The sequence below is a fragment of the Drosophila grimshawi genome, unplaced genomic scaffold, assembly GCF_018153295.1.
Source record: "Drosophila grimshawi isolate 15287-2541.00 unplaced genomic scaffold, ASM1815329v1 contig_311, whole genome shotgun sequence".
NCBI lineage: Eukaryota > Metazoa > Arthropoda > Insecta > Diptera > Drosophilidae > Drosophila > Drosophila grimshawi.
In genome coordinates, this window is record NW_025063098.1 from 9,422,093 (window position 1) to 9,443,295 (window position 21,203).

At 39.5% G+C, this 21,203-nt stretch overlaps 8 protein-coding genes and 1 non-coding gene across 15 annotated transcripts; 5 read left to right on the plus strand and 4 right to left on the minus strand.

Moving 5' to 3' along the window:
* Positions 1 to 831: 831 nt before the first annotated feature.
* On the minus strand, positions 832 to 3,978 carry LOC6563796 (dnaJ homolog subfamily A member 4). The gene is made up of 3 exons (XM_001989854.3): positions 3,773 to 3,978; positions 1,688 to 2,828; positions 832 to 1,624 (listed from the first exon to the last, which is right to left on the minus strand). The coding sequence occupies exons 2-3, from the start codon at positions 2,792 to 2,794 to the stop codon at positions 1,514 to 1,516; spliced, it is 1,218 nt and encodes a 405-aa protein (XP_001989890.1). The 5' UTR covers positions 2,795 to 2,828; positions 3,773 to 3,978; the 3' UTR covers positions 832 to 1,513.
* A 136-nt stretch (positions 3,979 to 4,114) lies between these two features.
* Positions 4,115 to 4,613, plus strand: LOC6563795 (28S ribosomal protein S21, mitochondrial). Its single transcript, XM_001989853.3, has 2 exons — positions 4,115 to 4,320; positions 4,385 to 4,613. Exons 1-2 carry the CDS (start codon positions 4,174 to 4,176, stop codon positions 4,499 to 4,501), a joined length of 264 nt encoding a protein of 87 aa, XP_001989889.1. The 5' UTR covers positions 4,115 to 4,173; the 3' UTR covers positions 4,502 to 4,613.
* A 535-nt stretch (positions 4,614 to 5,148) lies between these two features.
* On the plus strand, positions 5,149 to 10,082 carry LOC6563794 (cell wall protein DAN4). 4 transcript variants are annotated; one of them, XM_001989852.3, is made up of 9 exons: positions 5,149 to 5,173; positions 6,548 to 6,649; positions 6,723 to 7,111; positions 7,256 to 7,675; positions 7,889 to 8,017; positions 8,081 to 8,399; positions 8,574 to 8,671; positions 8,736 to 8,865; positions 8,928 to 10,081. In XM_001989852.3, exons 2-9 carry the CDS (start codon positions 6,562 to 6,564, stop codon positions 9,047 to 9,049), a joined length of 1,695 nt encoding a protein of 564 aa, XP_001989888.1. In that variant the 5' UTR covers positions 5,149 to 5,173; positions 6,548 to 6,561; the 3' UTR covers positions 9,050 to 10,081. The 4 variants fall into 4 exon arrangements, with proteins under 4 accessions (XP_001989888.1, XP_032593294.1, XP_032593295.1 ...); XM_032737403.2 differs by having other exon boundaries at positions 5,154 to 5,173; positions 7,223 to 7,675; positions 8,928 to 10,082; XM_043215216.1 differs by lacking the exon at positions 5,149 to 5,173 and adding an exon at positions 6,403 to 6,437 and having other exon boundaries at positions 7,223 to 7,675; positions 8,928 to 10,082.
* A 35-nt stretch (positions 10,083 to 10,117) lies between these two features.
* Positions 10,118 to 10,619, minus strand: LOC6564381. Its single transcript, XM_001989851.2, has 2 exons — positions 10,482 to 10,619; positions 10,118 to 10,421 (listed from the first exon to the last, which is right to left on the minus strand). The coding sequence occupies exons 1-2, from the start codon at positions 10,574 to 10,576 to the stop codon at positions 10,202 to 10,204; spliced, it is 315 nt and encodes a 104-aa protein (XP_001989887.1). The 5' UTR covers positions 10,577 to 10,619; the 3' UTR covers positions 10,118 to 10,201.
* Positions 10,620 to 11,135: 516 nt separating this feature from the next.
* Positions 11,136 to 12,673, plus strand: LOC6564380 (lipase 3). Its single transcript, XM_001989850.3, has 3 exons — positions 11,136 to 11,357; positions 11,423 to 12,142; positions 12,214 to 12,673. Exons 1-3 carry the CDS (start codon positions 11,274 to 11,276, stop codon positions 12,592 to 12,594), a joined length of 1,185 nt encoding a protein of 394 aa, XP_001989886.1. The 5' UTR covers positions 11,136 to 11,273; the 3' UTR covers positions 12,595 to 12,673.
* LOC6564379 lies at positions 12,659 to 14,273 on the minus strand. Its single transcript, XM_001989849.3, has 2 exons — positions 14,030 to 14,273; positions 12,659 to 12,976 (listed from the first exon to the last, which is right to left on the minus strand). Exons 1-2 carry the CDS (start codon positions 14,264 to 14,266, stop codon positions 12,659 to 12,661), a joined length of 555 nt encoding a protein of 184 aa, XP_001989885.1. The 5' UTR covers positions 14,267 to 14,273.
* Positions 14,274 to 14,416: 143 nt separating this feature from the next.
* Positions 14,417 to 18,271, minus strand: LOC6564378 (mitochondrial dicarboxylate carrier). 2 transcript variants are annotated; one of them, XM_001989848.3, is made up of 3 exons: positions 18,130 to 18,271; positions 15,233 to 15,657; positions 14,417 to 15,169 (listed from the first exon to the last, which is right to left on the minus strand). In XM_001989848.3, the coding sequence occupies exons 2-3, from the start codon at positions 15,628 to 15,630 to the stop codon at positions 14,701 to 14,703; spliced, it is 867 nt and encodes a 288-aa protein (XP_001989884.1). In that variant the 5' UTR covers positions 15,631 to 15,657; positions 18,130 to 18,271; the 3' UTR covers positions 14,417 to 14,700. The 2 variants fall into 2 exon arrangements, with proteins under 2 accessions (XP_001989884.1, XP_032592655.1); XM_032736764.2 differs by lacking the exon at positions 18,130 to 18,271 and adding an exon at positions 18,085 to 18,119.
* On the plus strand, positions 16,020 to 21,131 carry LOC6564376. Of its 3 annotated transcripts, none has more exons than XM_001989847.2 (2): positions 16,020 to 16,168; positions 20,283 to 21,131. In XM_001989847.2, the coding sequence occupies exon 2, from the start codon at positions 20,319 to 20,321 to the stop codon at positions 21,072 to 21,074; it is 756 nt and encodes a 251-aa protein (XP_001989883.1). In that variant the 5' UTR covers positions 16,020 to 16,168; positions 20,283 to 20,318; the 3' UTR covers positions 21,075 to 21,131. The 3 variants fall into 3 exon arrangements, with proteins under 3 accessions (XP_001989883.1, XP_032592656.1, XP_032592657.1); XM_032736765.1 differs by lacking the exon at positions 16,020 to 16,168 and adding an exon at positions 18,442 to 18,544; XM_032736766.1 differs by lacking the exon at positions 16,020 to 16,168 and adding an exon at positions 18,442 to 18,522.
* Trnai-aau lies at positions 19,864 to 19,937 on the plus strand. Its single transcript has one exon. It is a non-coding gene; the product is annotated as a tRNA-Ile (tRNA).
* Positions 21,132 to 21,203: the final 72 nt, after the last annotated feature.

Below are 21,203 nucleotides of genomic sequence, written 5' to 3' on the forward strand. Positions count from 1 at the left end.
AGAAATTAGATTCGTGATTAAATAGCTTCCTCAATAATGAAGATCGGTATATACGACTATAACTATTACTGCTAAAATACAAAAAATCGAAGCGTAACTAATTTTAAGCGATTTTCGTCAAATAAAAAACTATGACTAGTCTTAGAAGACTTTAATTATAATCATATTAAGATCGCACCCCAAGATCGAAGTTTTCATTTTATTTATAAATATTATTATTGTTCAAATAGAAACCTAATTGCAAGATCGAATTTCTGAGCGACTTTCCTTTATGTCGAAGAAAATATCGAACATAACTAATAATTGTTACTCACAAATTTAAAAATCAACCCCAAGAGTCACGAGTTCTTGCTTTTGAACAATTTTCCTATAGATTGCAAAAAAAAATATACGACCATAAGTATTATTATAGTCCTATTAAAATCCCCCCCAATATCCGAGAAGTTATTGTTCTTGAGCAACTTTCCCTAATATTGATGGGCAAATTAACTATTTTTTAGTCCTACCAAAATAAACTCCTAAGAAAAAATAACTATGGTTTTTCAGTGCCTATATATATGTATATACATATGATATATACATATCAAGCGATTTGAAAGTATTATTTGAAATTTTGTATGTATATATATTTTTAGACAACTATATACTATTGTTGTATACATTGTGTGAAGTTATAATCTGTATGATCATACATACAGAATAGCTGGAGTATACGTACATATTAACAAATTGTTAAATAATTCATCCCCCTTAATGCGAAGTGAGTGTGTATGTGTGTGTGTATAAGACAAATGTAATTTGAAGTTGTGTATTATTATTTTATTTGTTATATCCGTTTTAAACTAACGCTTTTATTTATTTAGGCTGGAATTAAATAACTTAAACTTGTTCCTAGACGCGTTCTCGCTCGCGGACATTTCAATTATGCGGTTCTAGTGGCAACTGATTTAAACATTTTCAAACGGGGAAGGGTTGGTTTTCCCCTCCTCTCCACCATTGGTAAAACTCTTCCAACTTAACATAAACCGGAATAAACAATGTACTTATGTAGTTGTTTTTTTTGTATGAACCACGCGTTAAAAATGTAGTGCATATTTTGATAAGTATTATTTTGTATATACCTAAAATATTCTTAGTTTGCATATCTCGTGATCTGAAAAGCAGCTCCGATCGAAAGCCGTATAACTTTAAATTTGCATTCTCATATCAATCATGATACGATCTTTGTTGTGTGTGTTGGTTTTTCTTCTTCGTTTGTGAGTGTCTGTGTGCTAACAAAGTTCTTGTTTCGGGAGCTATTATTTTAAGATGCAGTGTGTGTGTGTTTCTAGACTGATTTGATTTAGGTTACAATATTATTATGCAGAGCGAGCGGACCCACTACAAATATCGTCGCATGGGTTGCTTTTGGTTGGTTGTAGTTGTAGTTGTTGGGTTGCTTTTTGTTTCTTGGTTGTGGTAGATTATTATAGTTGTTGCTGCTGTTTTGTTGTTGTTAAGTTTAGTAGTCCGCTTAACTAGATGTGCATTGCTGAACGCGCGGTCCATCCGAGAAACCACCCTCGTCCTCATCGTACGCCATTCGCTGGTGTTGCTGGCGTCGCTGCTTGGGATCATAGTCCTCCTGCAAAAGCGAGACACATTCGAATTAAAGATTGATTGCTTTGGATGATGAATGTTGACTTACCAAAACGGTGGACTCCGCATCAATTGGAATGTCAATCTCTGGCACCGGTGGCAGGCACTGCTTGAGCGTCGGTATAACTGATGGATTGATTACATCGGGGAAAATAACCTCAAACTGTATGATAAGTGTACCCTTCTCCATGGGATTCTTGAATATGGGCATGCCCTCATCGGCGATGCTCTTGGTCATCTCGTGCCGTATAACTTCGCCGGGCTGTGTGGACACCAGCAGATCGCGATCATCCATTGTCTTGACAATGCGCTGGAATCCGCACAGCGCCTCTACCAGCTGCAATGGCATCTTCATCATCAGATCCATGCCGGCGTGCACGAACGTCGAGTGCTCCTTTTCGTCCAACAATATGATGATATCACCCGGTTGAGATTCAGGCTCATGATCGCCCTCGCCCGTAAATACTATCTTTTGGCCATCCCGCATGCCCTTCTCGATGTGAACCTCGAGAACCTTACGCTCGCGCACCGTCTTCCGTCCGTTGCAGTTCTTGCAACGGTCCTTGTCCTGTATGGTCTCACCGGTGCCGGAACATTTTCGGCACACCTGCTCGATGTGTTGCACGATGCCGGGCGCAATTTGTTGGATGCGCGTCTCGACGCCATTGCCACGGCACTGGACACACTTCTCGATGCTGCCCTTCTTGCCGCCGCGTCCCTCACACTTGTCACAGATTACATTCTTCTGCAGCTGCAGCTTGCGGGTTGCCCCATTGTACAGCTCATCCAGCTGCACGGACATCTGATGGACGACATCTTTGCCGCGTCGTTCACGACGACGTCCGCTGCCGCTGCCGCCGCCACCGAAACCGGCACCGAAGAACTTCTCAAAGAAGTCCATCGGATTCCGGAAATCACCGGAATCGGCACCACCCTTCTTGATGGCCGCCTCACCGCCATCGTCGTACACCTGACGCTTGTTCGCATCGGAGAGCACCTCGTACGCTTGCGAGATGGCCTTGAATTTCTCGCCCTCATTGGGATTCTTGTCGGGATGGTATTTGAGTGCCAGTTTTCTGTATGCCTTCTTCAGCTCCTCGGGCGTTGCATTCGGCTTCACGCACAGCAGATCATAGTACCCGGTTTCTTTGACCATCTTTTTCTACTCTTTTTTTTAATTTGTTTTTTAACTGTAACACAAAAATTTCGATTACTAAAAAGTTGTCAATGGCGATATATTTGTAATTGTTTTTTTTTTGTAGTTTAGTTTCACTTAGTTTTATTTTATGTGCATGTGAAAAATGTCATTTCCGGGCATCAGTGCGATAAATTCAAGGTCAGTGGGCAAATAGTGCAACGGAAAAAGACCACGTTTTTTCGAAAGAAAATTTGCTATTTCAATTGGCACTCGCTTTTTTATGTTCGTTTTGTTGAAACACGAATTTCAGCGGCGAGCAGCTGATTATTCTGGCCCGCTCTCGCGCACACTATAACTCATTGGCAACCGAACTGACACACACATGCATACACATATACACACACGTGCCACACATGCACACACACGTACATAAACTTCTAGAAAATTTCGTCAGCTTAACGCAGCCCTGGTCGCCGTAACCGTTGCCCCTGCGCGAAAACCAGCACAAAGCAGACAGCAAGATAATGAGAAAAAAGCACTAATACAATTACAAAATACGGTGGGAAAGCAATGTGCAAAAAAAAAAAAAAGAAAGCAGAGAAAAAAATTGATGTAAAATTTCTATTGATTTATGTGCGATTTGTGCTCGCTGCATGGCCCAGTCTCAATTGTGCAATGTATGTATGTTGTGTATATGTAAAAACATGTGCCGCGCAGGACGCTGCGTCAGAGAAATATTAATGGGTGGAGGGGGTAGACACACAGACAGACACAAAGAAAAATCGGCTACCGTCGCCAACTCAATCGATTTTGCAAAGTGTAACCAGTCTAATGACGCACTATGATGCATCGAACTACTTGGAAAAAAAAAATTAATTATACTTGATTACTTAACAAAGAGTCGAGCAAAAATAGGTACTAAAGACACACACACACACAATGCAAAAATGCCTGCGGGAAATTTGTTAGTCAATTATTTTCTGTAATTGGTCTCACCTTTGATAGCAGAAGTTCGAGGTTATTAGTGTCTATTGAAATAACTATATATATATATGTATATATGTACACTTTTTCGGTACGCTTCTAGGAATTACACTTTTCTAAAATTTGTATATCTATAAATCGAATTCTTTTCAGCAGCCTGCTAATGCTGTGTGAATCCGCCACGCTTGTTGTATGAAAGATCGAGAATATGTGAATTAGTGGTGGGCAATTTGAGAATACCCATTGTATTGAATACTTCATACATACTGCAATCAATCGAAATACACTCCTGTATACAATTTGCGCTCTGAAATGGTCACACTTTTTGGAAACAGCTGCTTATCCCGGCCTGGTTATTTAACTTGGTCGCATGGAAATTTGCTGAACAACGTAAGATTGAATTAAATTTCAGTATGAGGCACGCACAATTTTTGGCACGAACCGTTTTTGTGCATAACAACAATGTGGAGGAGGCATGTCGTCTGCTAAACCGCATTCTCGGCAAGGAGGAAATCTTTGATCAATTCAGACGCACGCGTTTCTACGAGAAACCGTTCCAGGTGCCTAAATAAGTGTTAATGAACAAATTTGAACCATCAATTCAACCACGAATATATTTTACAGGTGCGTCGACGGGTAAATTTTGAAAAGTGCAAAGCCATCTACAACGAGGACATGAATCGGAAAATTCAATTTGTTCTCCGCAAGAATCGCGTGGAACCCTTTCCGGGCTGCAGTTAAATGTAATAGTTAAGAATCAATCCACAATCAACCGTAGATATAGATTCTTAGATTTAGTAACAGAATAAGAACATTCTGAAGTTGCATGGCATTAAAAATAATTTGGAAGGATTTTGTTATTTTTATTTATTTTGGCTCGCATTGTAAGTGAAATTTTTACAAGTGTTGTAATCATAATCCTTGAATGCAGTTCTATAAAGCTGCTCATGATAAATCTACAGCATCTTGTAGAGATTTTGCTTAATTATGGCTATTGTCAATATTTGTGGGTGATTCTATTTAGTTAAAATCCCAAAAAGTATGCAACACGGAGCAGCAACGGCACATTTTGTGCGATACCCAAAAGTATGTAATGACTTTTCGCGAACATATAGATCACAATAATCCAAAAGCCAAAAAGTATTCATTATTTCATACTTATATTAATTTTTCAGCGTATAAGTTTGCTTTTAAATTGTGGAACAAATTCAATACAAAAATAAAAGCTTTCGCACAGCCAGCGTCCTTTTCTTGCCCCATGCTGGCAACATAGGGTTATAGCATTGATTTGGCAGCAGGAGCGAGCTTTTTGTTGCGGCAAACAATTCGCAAAAGCGAAACGATGCTTGGGTCAGAGTCTTGTCTGCTTTCGTGCGGTTAGGACGCTTTTAATTCTATAAACACAGTTCTAAGGTAAAAGTCATAAAAATGCAAATACAAATAATCATTTTGATGTGTCGAAGACAACGTGAATTATATAGTGCAATCAATCAAAAATTATAGCATACTTTTATGCGTTATGGTTTTATTTAAATTTTCACAACCGTTCTAAATGTATTTGTAATTAGTGTATTTGTGTGGGTTCCCATTTACATGTGTGTGTCTGTGTGTGTGTGGGCCTGTATAATGCATTTGCAGCATAATTGGCCAAAGATGTCGCACAGATGACAAAAAAAAACTCGACATTGCGAACTATCTGGGGCTAAAACGTGCCTAAGTGCTCCCAAATGCATCGATAATTCGCTTTTGTGGCCAATCTACTCAATTTGCTGCCAAGGGGCACATGCAACGCTTGTGCTTTGTGTGTTTGTGTTTGAGCAGCTACAGTGGGTGGGGTAATTGGGTGGCTGGGTGGCAGGGTGGCATCAAGTTAATTTCACATCAAAGTTGGCGTGCTCCGTTTCGAGCCAAGTTGTCGTTGAATTTGCCTTCACCTTCTGCCTCTTTGCCGTTGCCTTTTGCTTTGCCTCTGTCTTTGTCCATTGACAAGCCCCAAGCTTGCCACTGCCTCCCGCCTCTCCTTCTTTTCCTTCTCCTGCTCCTACGACTTATTTTCATTCTTGTTGTTTTCGTTGCTGTTTTCGTTGTGCTTTGGTTTCGTTGCTTTACTGCCGCTGTTTTATCGATTTCTTGCGTTATATTTAGAATTATTTATTTGCATTTTGTGTATGTGCGTGTGCACAGTGTGAACTCATTTAAATTGTCCAAAAAATGTGTATTTAATGCACAACTCAATTCATATTTTTCAGCTCCCATTTTCATTTATAATTTGGGTATCTTTTAATGCAGCTTTGGTAATCATCAGATTTTGTATATGGCAATGGGAATAGATATTGATAAGTGTTTTGACTTGTGGGTCAAATTGCTTAGTTGATATCCCCAAAAGTATGCAGCATGAATAAGCAAGTACAGTTATTGCTGTCCATACATATATATGTATATATATATATATATATATATATATATATATATCTGCTATCTGATATCTTCTTAACAAATAGCTTGAAAATACTAACATGATTGGATATTATTATTATTAGAATTTTTATTATTACTATTTTTACTATTGTTATTATTTTAATATTTATTATTATTATAATTCAAACGATTTTTATTATTAGAAGTTTTTGGGTCAGAATTGGAAGTGCTCCAATTGGCGAGCGACTACTGTACTTGTGTAAATATATATATATACATATATATGCATGTATTTACATAAATAGATATAAGTAATGACATTATTTTTGGCAGCTAATAAAATATGTACTGACAAATGTCCTTTTGCAGCTTGCGATTGCGTTATGCTTGTCAATAGATTTGTGGCCATTGTCCTTGTGGCCAGCATCAGCCTTGCCCAAGCCTATCCAGCGCTGCTGCCATATATCTACAGTGAGTAAACTTAAAGACTATACAAATAGCAAATTCGATCAATATGTATTTATATATATATATGTCTAAATAGATCCGTCGAAGCGCAGCGATGCCGTCTTTCCACAAATCGAGGACGATGTGGGCGAGTTGGATCAGCTGCGAAATGAGCAGCCTGTAGTGGGCAAGAGACAGGATGATGGCAGCACTGCCCGCACCACAACCACCACTAAGGAGAGCGTTGAGAAGGTAATCGCATCACCGGAGGACGGCAGCAAGGAGCAGCCAGCTGCTGCCATTCAGCTCGATTTGGAGCGCCAGCTGGAGGTGGCCACACCACTAATGTCCATGTCCACGACGACGACCACTAGTACATCTGCCACAACAACAACAGCGGCCTTCAAGGATGACAGCGAACGCTCCCAGCTGGAGGAGCCCAAGACGGCAGCGAAGCCGGCGTCGGAGCATGGAGCACATGCCAAGGTAAAAGCCACATGCCATAACATAGATCCTGGTACCATAGTTGATGTGTATGTATTGCCCGTTGTTTATTCCTTGTAAACGCCATATGTGTGTCTTTTGAATCAATCCAAGTGTATATCCACGAAACCACCCAAAAACCAACAGGCTTTCTACGGTGCAGCGCGTCTGGCATTTGGCCAAAATCCCGAAGTGTTGCCAACATTGCCCACAACAACCACATCGACAGCTGCGTCCACAACCACAACAACAACAACAACACCATCGACAACAACTACAGCTGCAACACCAGTTGTTGCCACAGAGGCAGTAGTAGCAGCCGGAGCAGCTATCACAGCCGCTGAAAGTGAATCCGAGCCGGTTGAGGATGTGGCAGAGATTGATGCAGAGACTGATGATGAGGCGGGCGCTGCGATTGAGGGGATGCCGGACAAATTGCCAACGGCTAATCAGAATAAGCATGGCGATATCAACAAGGAGACCATCGGCGACATTCTGATCGATCAGCTTGAGGCGGTGGCCAAGACCACAGAGCGGCGCTCCAGCATGCCCCATTTGACGGCCAAGGTTCTTATGACACAACAACAACACAGTTCAGACAAAATCATCATTTCAACTATTGGCAACAGACATTGGCAACAACTCGAAAACTAAACTAAATTTATGTATTATTCTATTCCACAACAAGATTTGGTTTGCCCCTTTTGTGATTGCTATTTGTCCTAATGTGCATTCACTTTCACTCACTCTTCTCCATAAATGTATAAATATATGTTTCAGACCGCTCAGAGTCTACTGCGTAATCCCAGTGGCCAGTATTCGTCCTTCGATATGGCTCAGTATGTGTTCTGGACTGGCGATGAGACGGGTGTGGCCCGAGCTGTTGAGGAACTGATCGATGAGAACTTGGTGCGATTTAATCATCAATATATTTGTGCATATTTGTGTAATACTCGTTGTACTCTCTGGTAGATCACCCGAGAGAGCGCTCTGAAGTTCTTGCGTGATATTCGTCTGGGAATTGAGTTTTTGCAGCGTTCCTATGCCAATCGTATTTTCCCCGAGGAGTTGCGTCAGAATCATCTAAAGCGCAACACTGCACCCAGCACTAGCACCAGCACCAGCACAACATCCACAACAACCACAACAACCAGCACCACGACAGAGAAACCATTCATCCACATGGAATCCGATCTAGAAGGAGTCACGCCTGAGGTGGGACACGCCAAGATCCTGGACAGCTTCAAATTCTGGAACAAGCTCAAGACGCTCGAGAATGAAACTCCCCAAGGCATGTTATACTAAAAGTTAATAGTTACTAAGTATATTAATTAAAGAGCATTTTGCACTTGAATTCAGAGAAGCAAAGTCAAATTGCAAACGGAATATTACAAAGTTATAGACATTAAAATTAATTATAACTTTACCTATATATATATATATATGTACCTATAATCCTATGCAGATCTAACGGACTATGATGAAACCATGGGGCGAGCCAAGATAGTTGAGTATCTATACAATGAGTACAGCTTAGAGGAAATTCTCTACAAGTTGGCCAAGGTAAGTGGAACATAAGTTTCAGATAATATTAATAGTAATATTAATGATGTATTGTATCCACCAGGTAATGTTCGCACAGTCCCTGGCACATGGTTCGGATGAGGCTCAGCAGGAGCTGCAGAAGCTAACCGAATTCCTGGAGCATGAGGGCAATTTGGGTGTTATACCCGTCGATTTGCAGAAGAAAGTTTTGCGTAAGTAATTAACAAATTGTATATATCTCGAGATATATGTGAGATATATGTATATATTCTAGGGGTGTTGCATCCTGCGCTGTCGGATACTTTAACCGAACATCCCGAGCTATTGCCAGCGGCGCGTGTTAACTTGGCCAATCCATTTTTCAGGCTTCCAATGCATACTCCCAGCGCTGTGTAGATTGCAAACGTTATCAGCAAGTCTATATATATATATATAAATATATATATATATATATATATACATTAATTATCTATATTAAATAATTACTAAGTTATTGGCATATACATAAAAAAAAAAACTAATAACAGATCATATATATATATATATTATATTCTGTTCAAGTTGATTGCCATATATAAATGCGCTCTCTCGGAATTGCATACTGGTTACCTATGCCTTGGGTAGTTCTAAATTTTCGTTCTATATACGTAAAGAAATATCAAAAAAATTGATTTTAATTTAGTTTAGTATTGATTGTAACATACATGGAAAAAAAAACTCTCGTGATATTTTTGGCAGGCTAGAAAAGTACGGGGAAATCAGTTAGAGGAATCAAAGTTGTTTATATTTAATCATTATACGACAACCCTTCGACAAGAAGATGTGGAGCAAAATCAACCAAGCAAATGAGAGACTTGCGCTATATGGAGCTTTTAAAACTATATATGTATGTATCTATATGTATTTGTAGAGAAAATGATTGGAATGCTTGCTTATATTTGATATGAGTTAGTTGACAACTGACAATTGATGAGGTTGAAGTTAATAATATTATTTATAAAAAAAAAGAAAACATACATCCCTACTACATATGAGAATACTATATATATGTACTACGTATGGTCAATATAAAGGCATATATAGGTATATCTATATAATGAGTATAAAGGCATCGTTTTCCGCACCGTTTAATAATTAAAATCAGTGAAAGCAGGAAAGGACTTTAAGTCCGCATATATCAGTAGCACATAGAACTGCTTATCCAATATGAATATATATTATATATATTTTTTCTTATCGTAAGCCTTTACATACACACACATATATACATACATACTGAAGTACATACCCTACTGAATAAATACATAGCTAACAAATCGCTTGATACTTACATACATAAAATATTGATTGAGTGTTCGATTAAATTGTTTGTTCGCCAATTACGTGTACTGTATAATTAAACAATTATTGTTTCAACATACATAATAATATATATAAATATATATATATATATATATACTCTATATTGTTTAAAAACAAACCGAATAATTTGATTAATCCTTACGTAGTTTACAATTTATGCTAAGCTTAGAAAGTGCTTTTTCACATCTACAGCTCCTTCTTGGTCTGCTCCGGTTCATCGGTCTTGGAGCCATCTAGCAACTTGGTGATTTGCTGCTCTGTGAGTGGCTCTTTACTGTTGAAGATCTTTTCGATCTCGGCTCGCTCTTCCGGATCCATGTCTTTACCATATTGTCTGGCAAGTGCCTCCAGACGCTCTTGATTCTGCTTGAGACGATTGGGCAGCCAAAATATAGTTTGCACCATTCTAAAGGGGCGATTTCAAGGTTGGATTAAATGGATATGCCTTTTGATCGGTGAAACCCACCTGAGGAATATGTAGCCCGAGATGACCAACAATAAACACAATGCCGACGTCTTCAACATGGCCCAATAATCAACAACAACTTGTTCATGCTTCATTTTTACAACGGATTTGATTATCGGATCTGTTCCACTCGACTCCAAAGTATGCCACATACTATACTCATATGTGTCATATTCTGAATTGTTAACAAGGAATTGTCAATGTTGTGGTCGAAACGATTCACGTCGTCATGGATATATTGGACATAAGTATCTGACCCGACAATCAATAATAATTAAATTCTCTTTGCCTACGTGGCATTTTCGAATGGATGCGTTGACTTAGACCGAACCATAGAACTGACCCATAGAATGGAAACAATAATCAATAGCTTGTTTTAATATTTTCTGTGGTGTAATGATTATTTTTAATTTAGACAAATATTATTGCGATCGCGCGATCACACTTATCGGCCATTTATTTATAGCTATAAAAACAAATGAAAAACTCGTAAAAAAGAAACAATAAATAAAATATGAATAAAGTAGGACGATAAAGGCAGACATGTGCCCCAGTATCAGGAGAAGCGTGCAATTGTAAATTAGAAATTAGTGAAAAGAAACTCATGATACTGATTAGGTGCAATTTAACTCGCCGGGTGGGCGAATCGCAAGTGTCAGTCTCTTCGAGCAGAACCCAATATTATCGCCAGATAGTAGATTGTACAATCTGAGATGTTGTAGTGCAGATAAAAGATACCCTGCCACTATATAAGACAGTGTTCTTTGCTGGCTTACGCATAACGGCTAAATCATGAAGACACTTTTGATCTGTGCGTCCATTTTGTTGGGCATTCTGGGGCTGGCCACAGCTGGCAAGAGACCCATCTCCGATTGCGTAAGCTTCTGACATAGTTCTACAAATAAATACATATATGTATAGCTTAAAATTCGACTGTGCAGGGTGACCGCATTCTGGATGATGGCTATCCAATGGAGCGTCACAAGGTGACCACCGAAGACAACTATATCCTGACCATGCATCGCATCCCCTATTCCCCCAAGACGGGCAACACGGGCAAACGTCCCGTGGCGTTCCTCATGCACGGCATGTTGAGCTCCAGTTCCGATTGGGTGCTCATGGGTCCAGGTAAGGCGCTGGCCTATCTTCTGTCCGATGCCGGCTACGATGTGTGGATGGGCAATGCCCGTGGCAACACCTACTCAAAGGCACACAAAGTCTGGCCAACTTTCTGGCAGATCTTCTGGAACTTCAGCTGGAACGAGATCGGCATGTACGATGTACCCGCTATGATTGATTATGCTCTAGAAATGACTGGCGAGAAACAGGTGCAGTATGTGGGTCATTCCCAAGGCACCACCGTCTACCTGGTCATGATGTCCGAGAAGCCCTCTTACAACGACAAGATCAAGTCCGCCCATCTGCTTGGCCCTGCTGCCTACATGGAGAACATGAAGAGCCCCATGACCCGAGCCTTTGCTCCGATCATGGGCCAGCCCAATGCCATGGTCGAGCTCTGCGGCTCCATGGAGTTCATGCCGAGCAATAAGTTCAAGCAAGACCTCGGCATTGCGCAGTGCCAGGCAACCTCGCCCTATGCCGAGATGTGCGCCAACGAGATCTTCCTCATTGGTGGCTACGATTCCGAGCAGCTGGACTATGTATGTGGAATGAACCCTTAAATAATCTCTTAATATTAATATTATATATTGTTGTCTCTTTATTGCTACAGGAGCTGCTGGAGCACATTAAGGCCACGTCGCCAGCAGGCGCTTCGGTTAATCAGAATCTGCATTTCTGCCAGGAATTCAATTCGGGCAAATTCCGCAAGTTTGACTATTCGGTGGTGCGCAATCCGTTAGAGTACGGCAGCTATTTCCCGCCAGACTATAAACTAAAGAACGCCAAGGCTCCGGTCCTACTGTATTATGGTGCCAACGATTGGATGTGTGATGTGGGCGATGTTCGTAGGCTGCGCGATTCGCTGCCCAATATGGCTCTGGATTACCTTGTGCCCTTCCCGAAATGGGCTCATTTGGATTTCATTTGGGGCACCGAGGCCAAGAAATACGTATACGATGAGATTTTGAAGCAAATGTCAAACTATGAATAGGTTATTCATATATATTTATAGTTTGGTTGCATAATAAACTGAACACCTTACTGGGAGTAATAATTTACTCCACTTGCAACTCGGCCATGTACATTATCTTGATCTCGTCATCTTTGAGTACTTGACCGTTCAGTAGATAGAAGCCGGGCGTAAGGAGCTTCTTGAGCATCGATGCATTTAATGGATAGTCCTTGATCTGTAATTCCGTCGGTGCCAGGGGGCAGTTGTCGGGATGGGGAGCATTGGAATAGTCCTTTAAAGTGTCATAGAAAAATCGCCTATAATATGTGTCCATCAACTCGCATGCGCCCATAATGGGCACATCCTTAAACATGGAATAGTCCTTCTCGCTGCTATCCTTGCGAAGCACTGTAATATTAACCTGCAATGAATTATATATATAAATATTATTTCGTATTAAAATATAAACATAAAAATATACTTAAAATATGTATAAACATCGGTGTATAAAGCATGTTTAATTGTATTGTGTTGCAATGTTTATTGTTGAGGCAGTATTATTTTTATTTTTTGCCCTATTTGTTCCTTTTAGGAAACAAAAATTAATTTATTAATATAGTTTATTATTATTTGGAAAGATTTTTATTATTATTAAAAATGCATTCTAATTAGGAACATTTATATAAAACTTGCAAAATGTTTGATTCTGAAATAAAAATATTTTTTATGATGAAAATGTTCAATGATTTTTATTCACATTTTTCTTGTCTTATCTTCTTTTCTGTCTATTCCCCCAACTATCTCCCTCGGCGGGAAAAAAATCATTATTCGGTTAGACCCCATTTACCATATTCGATGGAAAATAATTTAGGTTACAATTCCGATTCTGGTAAGCAAAATGTATAAAAATTCAAACTTCGTTTTAAACGATATGCTAGGGGTACGTCACCGATACGTAGTTATAAATAAAATAATTGAGAAAATACTCTGATACCAGTGTAATACCAGCTGATAAATGGTGCAAAGGTGCCTTCTTTGATTGGTGCAAAAGTATTATCAACACCGCACATATATATTATAAAGTTCGATCGATATTTTAAATTTATAATGAAATTGAGGCGTCTGAAGATGCACTGATATCTGCAAAGATATGTTATCTTCTGCGTGCCTAGACTATCCGATATTTCCTGTTATTGCCTGAACCGATTAAAAGTAGAGTTGTGCAGAAGTATGTAAAAGGCAGAAGAAAGCATCTTCTTTGCATCTTCTTTGCGGCACAAATAATATTTTAAAACAATGTTTAATTTAGGCTCTGATTCCGGGTTTCAATGCGGGTCCGATTGGGCTTCCGAATTCGATTTGACATCCTGATTAAAACATATTTATATGCAAGGGGCTTTCACAATTCTGAGCTGAGCTTATCCAAAAGATTTTATACTTCAAACTCTTTTATATATGTATATATAGAACTCACCTTCCATTCGTTATCGATGGTCAAAAGGGTTTTCAGCTCGCCGCTGATTGTGCGATGATCCTCAGCATCTGGCTCACTGATCGACAAGCTGCTCTGGATAGCTTTTTCGTCCTGCTGAATCTTTTCGAACTTGCGCAGCTTCAGAACTCGCTCGTCTCCACCCTGAACTTGGATAACGCTGGCGCTGAGGAGCACAACGCTGAGGGCCACGCCCAGATATATATTGTAGGCGCACATCTCAAAATAAACTGATGTACCGAGCTGAACCAGCAGCTTTATATAAAACGGGCATTAATTGCGCATACGCCATGCAAGCCAGTGATCTGAATTGTCGGAGCGGAAGTTGAATATGTTCTTTTGGCCCCAGTAATATTATACGAACGGAAGTGGGATTTGTCCGTTTTAATCTAGCTTAGAGGATCTACAATAAAATTGCTTATTTAATTTATACGGAAGCAACAATTAGCATTTAATGTTCTTAGTTGATATTTCGATACAATTTGGATAACATTTTGTTAAATCTATAAAATGATTGCGGAACCAGCATTGAAAATTGGTAATTTATATACAAAAACAATTGTCGTTAACAATTATTGGCCATGTCTTAAATTAAATCTTGTAGCCTAGTTCAATAGTAAGTATTTTGCGGCTGGAATGTTATCACTACTCTCTTAACCAAGTTTAGCCGTGTTTTGACTGCCCTTCACATAGCCAAAGTTTAATCGCAACTGCTCCAGGAACATAAATGTCAGTATAGTTTGAGGCCCAAGCCGGACAAATGCCGGCACATAGCCCTTAAAGAAGCCGAGTGGACCCAGCTTCGCTGTATGCCGTACAACATCCCACAGATTCTTGTACTCTCCCGGTTTGGCATTCATGGTGCGCGTCTTGAGCACATCCATCGGTTGGGTTAACGTTGTCGCGATGGCGCCAGCCATTAGCGAGGCGGAGAAATGCGTTACTAGATTATCCTTAAAGTAGGGTGTCGACAGCAACATACTCTTGATCTGATCGTAGAATGCAATCTGGCCAATGGTCATGAAGACACCGCGTGCCGTTGCTGTTGTGCCGCCTGAGAAGAGTTTCTTGAAGCCCTCCTTTTGATACACCTTGATGAGCCCATCGATGGCGTGCTTGTAACTGTGTGGATCATAAAAGATGATTAGCATCATCAAATTGGAATGGACTCAATGATTAACTTACTTTCTGCGTTGCTCTGGCGACAGTTTGACATCGTTTTGCATGCGCACGTTTATCATGTCGGCGGGTGTGCCGAAAATGCCACCAATCATGCCTGATAGGCCTGCCAAGGTAATTTTACCCGTGAACGTGTCCGTACTGATGTGATCCTTGCCCACCTCATAGGCGCCAAATCTTGTCGTGGAATATGTCATCTGGCGCAGCACTGAGGCGGACAGACCATTGTAGAAGGCAAGGACACCTTGCTCCTTGACAATTTTCGATATTAGATTAACCACAGAGAGATTTCCTTGTTGCGTTTGCAGCGTGACCTTGAGCAGATCCAAAGGATGTGTGGTGCATGCGGCGCCCACGCTGGCGATGCCACCAAAATACCAATGCGCTTGTTTCTGTGTGGACATTGTTGCTGGGGTGAAGCTAGCGCACGACTGTTAACCGAAAGATATTATTTAGATGAGCCATGGCCATAACGAATGAAGCATTTTCCTAATTATGACGCGAATTTTTAATATATATACATATATATTCGTATATATGAATTCCGAATTTAAATATTACGCCATTATGTTATGGATTAAGGAAAGGTTGCGGCAAGGTTACATCACCATCGATGTCCGCGGTAATTTGGTAAAAGCTAAGGATAATAAAATAAATCAGCTGTTCTGTTACGCAGTCAGTTTGCGTTAATGGGCGCGTTTCAAACAAACACGCGTTGCTCAACACGAATTTTATTTCGTATGCTGCCGTATCAATGAAAAGAGTTTAAAATATTACTAACTGCTGTCAGGTGGCAGCACTGCCCGAACAGCTGCTCGCAACGAATGTGAATTTCGTGTGTGTGTTTCACTATTTTTTTTGTGTCAAATTACAAAGTTATCGTCTTTTTACACAAAAATATAAAACAAAAACAACAACGCGCTGTTCTATGTGAAATTTGATGTGAGTACATTGTACAAATTGTAGCTGTTTATTGTTTACACGGCGAGCTCATTAAGCGCGTCAGCCGACTTGCAAATTTTGCAACAAAATTTACTCGTTTTCAATTTGCGCTTCGTGTTACGCATAAGAAGACTGCAATTTTATTATGTGCCGCATTTCGTCGACACTTAAGCAACACGTGGTCGAATAACTATTTGTTTTTTTATTTTGCGTTTTTGAATTAATTTGGAAATAGCTTTGCTTTGATTTTAATTGCTGATAAGCGAGTTGCGCATGTGTGTGTGTGTGTATGAATACTAAATCGTGCTTTTCACATCCGTTTAATAAAACTAAATCACAAGTGCAAAGTTTAAGCTTTTGCATATTAACCACATATTTGAATCAGCAATGGGTTCTTCTGTTATCTTTGGCGAACCGATTGGTAAACATCCTTTACGCTTTTCGTTTCGTCATCAGCACACAAAATATTTTGACCGCTTGGAGATAATCGACTTTCATTTTTTTAGCCCACTCGCATAGCGATAACAAATTTAATAATTCCAAATCGCTATCTATATTTATATACATTTAAACAAGTACAGTGAATACGCCTAAATTATAAAATGTTCTAGTTACAGAAAGTAAGAGCTAAGAAAGACTGATTGTTCTTATAAAAAACTCTCTGATTTATTTGACCGTTGTGAATGATATTCTTTGTTTTCAAATGAAAATGGCATATTCACATTCATAGTCAGTGAGTGTAATCCGGATATCTTAACTAAAAAAAAAATACTTGGATTTAATCTAATAAAATGGTTGTAGTTATGCTTTCCGATTTATCACTGTACTTATTTAGCACTGTTGTCAATGCTTGCCATATATATTTATGGCTTTAGTTTATTTATTTATAACAGATTTCGTGTGAAGCAGGCCACGTGTATGAAATGGCCAATAAATCAGTTCCATCGCTTTAGCAGTTGTTTTGCCCAAACAAAAATTCGAAAGATTCTTGCTGACAAACAATATCTGTTGTTCGTTCGTTTGCCCTTCATTCTATGTTGATAACAATTTGTAATTAGTGCCTATTAATAAACGTAGAGAAAATATATCACCAAATATGTACTTTGCGTGTTAACAACTATCAATTTATTACATTTAACAGCATTGAGGCTGATTAGGCCAACTGTCGGCAACTCTCTTTCGCACTGTTGTTGTTAGTTTTTTGCCTTGCATTTTATCTGGTCATAAAATAGAATTCTTGCGGTTCAAAGTCTGCTAATAAACTCGTATGGATGTACATATAAAAACAAAAACCATCACATGATCCATAAAAAAATATATGCTTATATGCATTATGTATGTAGTCGTCTAAAAAATAGTCGCGCCCCCAGACAAATCCATATATACTTTGATAAACAGCTGATTTGCGCCCCGGTCACCTTTTTTTATAGGCGAAGATCACGAAACGTTGCGTGATAATTCCATGATTCCATTGCTTCCAGTACTACTGTCAGACTGATCTGATGCGTGTTAATATTGGCAAGTTATGTTCGCAGTGTGAAAAGCTTAATTGAAATTATGCACACATATGCAGTTACATATATGTGAATGAATGTAAATTACAGTAAATTGATGCATTTCCTAAATGACACACACAAACGCATACACACACACACACACACAGAGGCACACGCATCTAATTGAAACTTTACCTTGAAAATGACAAAAGAGATGTTGTCGTGTGCCGTTTTTGTTTTTGTATTTATTTAGCTTTTACAACTATGCTATGAAATATTTTTAATAAGTTCTACACAGATGTATTTTTGGCAACACCAATACACATAGACAACGCACGCGCGAGAGCATGAACTTCAGCTCTTCATTACCACAACAGAAACAAAACAAAACAAAACACAACACAACTGAACTCAACTCACGGCAACTGAACTCAAACTGGTCTGGTATTAATGTGGATTTCTTACTCTCTTGTTTGCTGGAGGGAGGCGGCACGGCACACGACGTTGTCGGCTGAGCACAAAAAGCGTACTGATCGTCGTCGTTGGCAGCAGCGTCGTGCTTATGCAGTTGCGAGAGCGAACAAAGCTTCGGGCCAGCAATTGCCGGCCTGCTGCTATAACTGGCGCTCATAACTGCTGGTGCTCTCCCCAAGCGTTGTCAGCTCGGCAAATTGTTTGGGTTTGGATTATGTGTTATCGCCTCCACTACTGAGTGACAGCGCGGTCAACGCAAATGTTCCCAGAAGTGTGGCGGGATCGGCTTAAGTTAGTCAGTTGTCAAAAGCTGCTTCTGCAGTCACAGTTGAAATTCACGAGCATTAGTCAGTGAGAGCGGAAAGTGAGAGCGAGACACAGAGAGTGAGTGAATAAGCATAAATTGGTGAGAGAATTGTTTTTATTATAACCTTTGATATGGCTCTCACACTTGAATTGTTTGTTTTTCATTTTCTATATTTTTTTCTTTTTGTTGTTCTGTGTGTATTTTCTGTTCTAAAATCATGAAGTATTCCAGATCATTACTAAACGCTGTTTTATGGTTTTTGTGCACCCGACAAGCTCCGCACACCAATTCAGTGTTTACAGACGTATGTTTTTTTGTGTTCTTATGTGTGATAAAAGTTTTCATATCTTTAAAATCGTTCGTGGCTGACCGTTTATTATCACTCGTACATTTTTTGTATTTATGATAATACCCTGTTTACATTCACGCAAGTGCTATGGCGGGTATATACAGATTGTAAATTTATGTAAATGTAAAAATTGTAGTTTTTCAGCAATAAATATAAAAAATGGACAAATAGAAGCCACTCGCAGATATATTTTTAAATCAAAAAGTGTATTTTTTGTCGCATCATCATCAATTAAAAATTTGCTAATGCTGTATATATATGATGAGTAAAATGTATATATACATATATTTTTTAATTAAACACTTTGTATGATGCATAATTAACAAAATGTATTCAGGGTTTTATCTGTTAGAGCATCATCAACTAAAGAATGCTCCGTTGTTTTTTCCTGCTCTTATTGAAATTATGTATTCGAAAATGCCCTTTATATAATTGTCAGAATGACCAGCGTCGATCAGCCATTTGACAGCCAAAAATAAATCCAAGATATTATTGATCAACGGTCAGGCGCCAGTTTGAATAATCATCATGTGAAAATGAGTTCATTTCGTTTTCTGCAATAAGCGTTAATTATTATGCTCACAATTAAAAGTAGTCTTATTTGGTAGCAATTCACATTGCGCGAGTCAAGGTTCAATTAGAGCGTTTTTAGCTTTACTCATTGGCAATTAGCTAGCAACAAGCACAAAATATACATTAGATTTTACCACTTGATTACCAAATAACAAAGTATTGCATTTGAAGAGAACTGCTGTTGTCAAGTAGAGCTACGCGTGGCGAACCAACTCAAATATAGCTGAGCGCATTGATAACTGTTAATTTACTCAGCTATTAAAATGTATTTATTATTTGCACACTTATAGAACAGATGAAAGCGCGTTTTAAATATCTATTTGTAAATTGATTAGCTGTTGAATTCTATGTTTGGCTACAGTTGAGAAATCCACTGTGTACAAAATATTTACACATGTGATTATTCAAAACACACGCTAAAAGCTTTATCGAAAGCTTTGGTCACGTCTTAAAAGCTTTGCAGTTGAAATATGTTTTTGACGAGGCGACGTTCAATGGCCCATTAGCTCAGCTGGTTAGAGCGTCGTGCTAATAACGCGAAGGCCGCGGGTTCGATCCCCCCATGGGCCAATACATCCTTTTTTTTTTCATTTATTATTGTTTTGCTTGTTTATTTTTTATAAATTATTTGGAGTGCTTTATTGCCATTGATTGCTGTTGTGGGTTATTGGCCACGTGTGTCGCTGACAGCGATGATGAAGTGACAAAATAGAAATACGACGCTCAAGTAAATAAATTAAAAAGAGACGTCTGAAAGTCTGCCTCCACTTGGAGCACGATGAGGCGTGAGGCACGTGATTTGCCCTTGCCTGTCAGGCGTGCTTCTAATTAATTGTATACATTGTATGGCATTTATAAATTGACTAAGCATATCACACTTCACTTATTTTTTAATGCAACTTTCTTTGTTCGCAGCTTCTGCCACACAATTGCACACAATTTTTCAAAATTATGGCCGCCTCAGTGCTGATCGCGTGCGGACTGAATGAACAGAAACTGCCCGGATTCGTGCACATCAGCGAGGAGTCAAATGTCGATGGCAGCTTTCTGATTAGCTGCATCCTCGGTCAGCGGCTCCGCATCTCGAATGCTGGCACCCTGCTCGTCTGCCTGCAGCATCATTATCAGCATTACTTCAATGCGGGCATGCGTCTCGGCTACAATTCGAACATCTTTCTGGGCAAGACCCTTAACGTTATCGATGTGCTCAGCGACATGGCGCGCCAGGGCCTCAACTCGAAGTGGTTGCGTTCACCAAATGGCCTGACTTTGACCGAGCAGCTCGCCGAGGATATACGCGCTCAGTTAGCCAACAACTATGCAAATCGGAGCAGCTACACTATACTGATTGACAATCTATCAATATTATTCAATTTGGGTGCCAGCAAATTGCAGGTGCAACAATTCTGCCAGGCCCTCGCCGATCTGGCCAAAGAGCACGAGAATCTGACGGTCATCACCAAGCTGAGCAACAGCGACATCCACCAGCTGACGGACAATAATGTTGCCAAATTGGGTCATGTACGCATCCAGGTGCTGCGACTGAAGAGCGGCGTCTTTCGTGAGGTCGATGGCAAGCTGCTAATTGAGCGTGTCCTCGACGAGGGCAGATATGCCTGCGAGGAGTCACGCAAGGAGGTTCTCTACAAAGTCAACGATCGCAATGTCAAGATATTCAATCCAGGCGAAATCGGTGTCAAAGTTTAACACACATACTATAATTTTATATGGAATTTATTAAAGCCATTTTGATATACAATTGCATATATTCGGTAGACTTTACTTTCCATCGGCCTATTGCGCATTTCACTTTTAAGTCTTTGCCGTCGCTGGTTG

What these genes read in the sequence shown, in the direction of transcription:
- LOC6563794 (XM_032737403.2), top strand. Translation starts at nt 6,562, where the DNA reads ATGCTTGTCAATAGATTTGTGGCCATTGTCCTTGTGGCCAGCATCAGC. An exon ending in AGCATGGAGCACATGCCAAG is followed by an intron (nt 7,112 to 7,222) that starts GTAAAAGCCACA and finishes AATCAATCCAAG; the next exon opens with TGTATATCCACGAAACCACC. An exon ending in CGAGAATGAAACTCCCCAAG is followed by an intron (nt 8,400 to 8,573) that starts GCATGTTATACT and finishes AATCCTATGCAG; the next exon opens with ATCTAACGGACTATGATGAA.
- LOC6564378 (XM_001989848.3), bottom strand. Translation starts at nt 15,630, where the DNA reads ATGTCCACACAGAAACAAGCGCATTGGTATTTTGGTGGCATCGCCAGC. An exon ending in TCGCCAGAGCAACGCAGAAA is followed by an intron (nt 15,170 to 15,232) that starts GTAAGTTAATCA and finishes TGATCCACACAG; the next exon opens with TTACAAGCACGCCATCGATG.
- LOC6564379 (XM_001989849.3), bottom strand. Translation starts at nt 14,266, where the DNA reads ATGTGCGCCTACAATATATATCTGGGCGTGGCCCTCAGCGTTGTGCTC. An exon ending in CCATCGATAACGAATGGAAG is followed by an intron (nt 12,977 to 14,029) that starts GTGAGTTCTATA and finishes AATTCATTGCAG; the next exon opens with GTTAATATTACAGTGCTTCG.
- LOC6563795 (XM_001989853.3), top strand. Translation starts at nt 4,174, where the DNA reads ATGAGGCACGCACAATTTTTGGCACGAACCGTTTTTGTGCATAACAAC. An exon ending in TCTACGAGAAACCGTTCCAG is followed by an intron (nt 4,321 to 4,384) that starts GTGCCTAAATAA and finishes TATATTTTACAG; the next exon opens with GTGCGTCGACGGGTAAATTT.
- LOC6564380 (XM_001989850.3), top strand. Translation starts at nt 11,274, where the DNA reads ATGAAGACACTTTTGATCTGTGCGTCCATTTTGTTGGGCATTCTGGGG. An exon ending in AGAGACCCATCTCCGATTGC is followed by an intron (nt 11,358 to 11,422) that starts GTAAGCTTCTGA and finishes TCGACTGTGCAG; the next exon opens with GGTGACCGCATTCTGGATGA. An exon ending in ATTCCGAGCAGCTGGACTAT is followed by an intron (nt 12,143 to 12,213) that starts GTATGTGGAATG and finishes TTATTGCTACAG; the next exon opens with GAGCTGCTGGAGCACATTAA.
- LOC6564376 (XM_001989847.2), top strand. Translation starts at nt 20,319, where the DNA reads ATGGCCGCCTCAGTGCTGATCGCGTGCGGACTGAATGAACAGAAACTG.
- LOC6564381 (XM_001989851.2), bottom strand. Translation starts at nt 10,576, where the DNA reads ATGAAGCATGAACAAGTTGTTGTTGATTATTGGGCCATGTTGAAGACG. An exon ending in TCGGGCTACATATTCCTCAG is followed by an intron (nt 10,422 to 10,481) that starts GTGGGTTTCACC and finishes TCGCCCCTTTAG; the next exon opens with AATGGTGCAAACTATATTTT.
- LOC6563796 (XM_001989854.3), bottom strand. Translation starts at nt 2,794, where the DNA reads ATGGTCAAAGAAACCGGGTACTATGATCTGCTGTGCGTGAAGCCGAAT. An exon ending in ATGCGGAGTCCACCGTTTTG is followed by an intron (nt 1,625 to 1,687) that starts GTAAGTCAACAT and finishes TCGCTTTTGCAG; the next exon opens with GAGGACTATGATCCCAAGCA.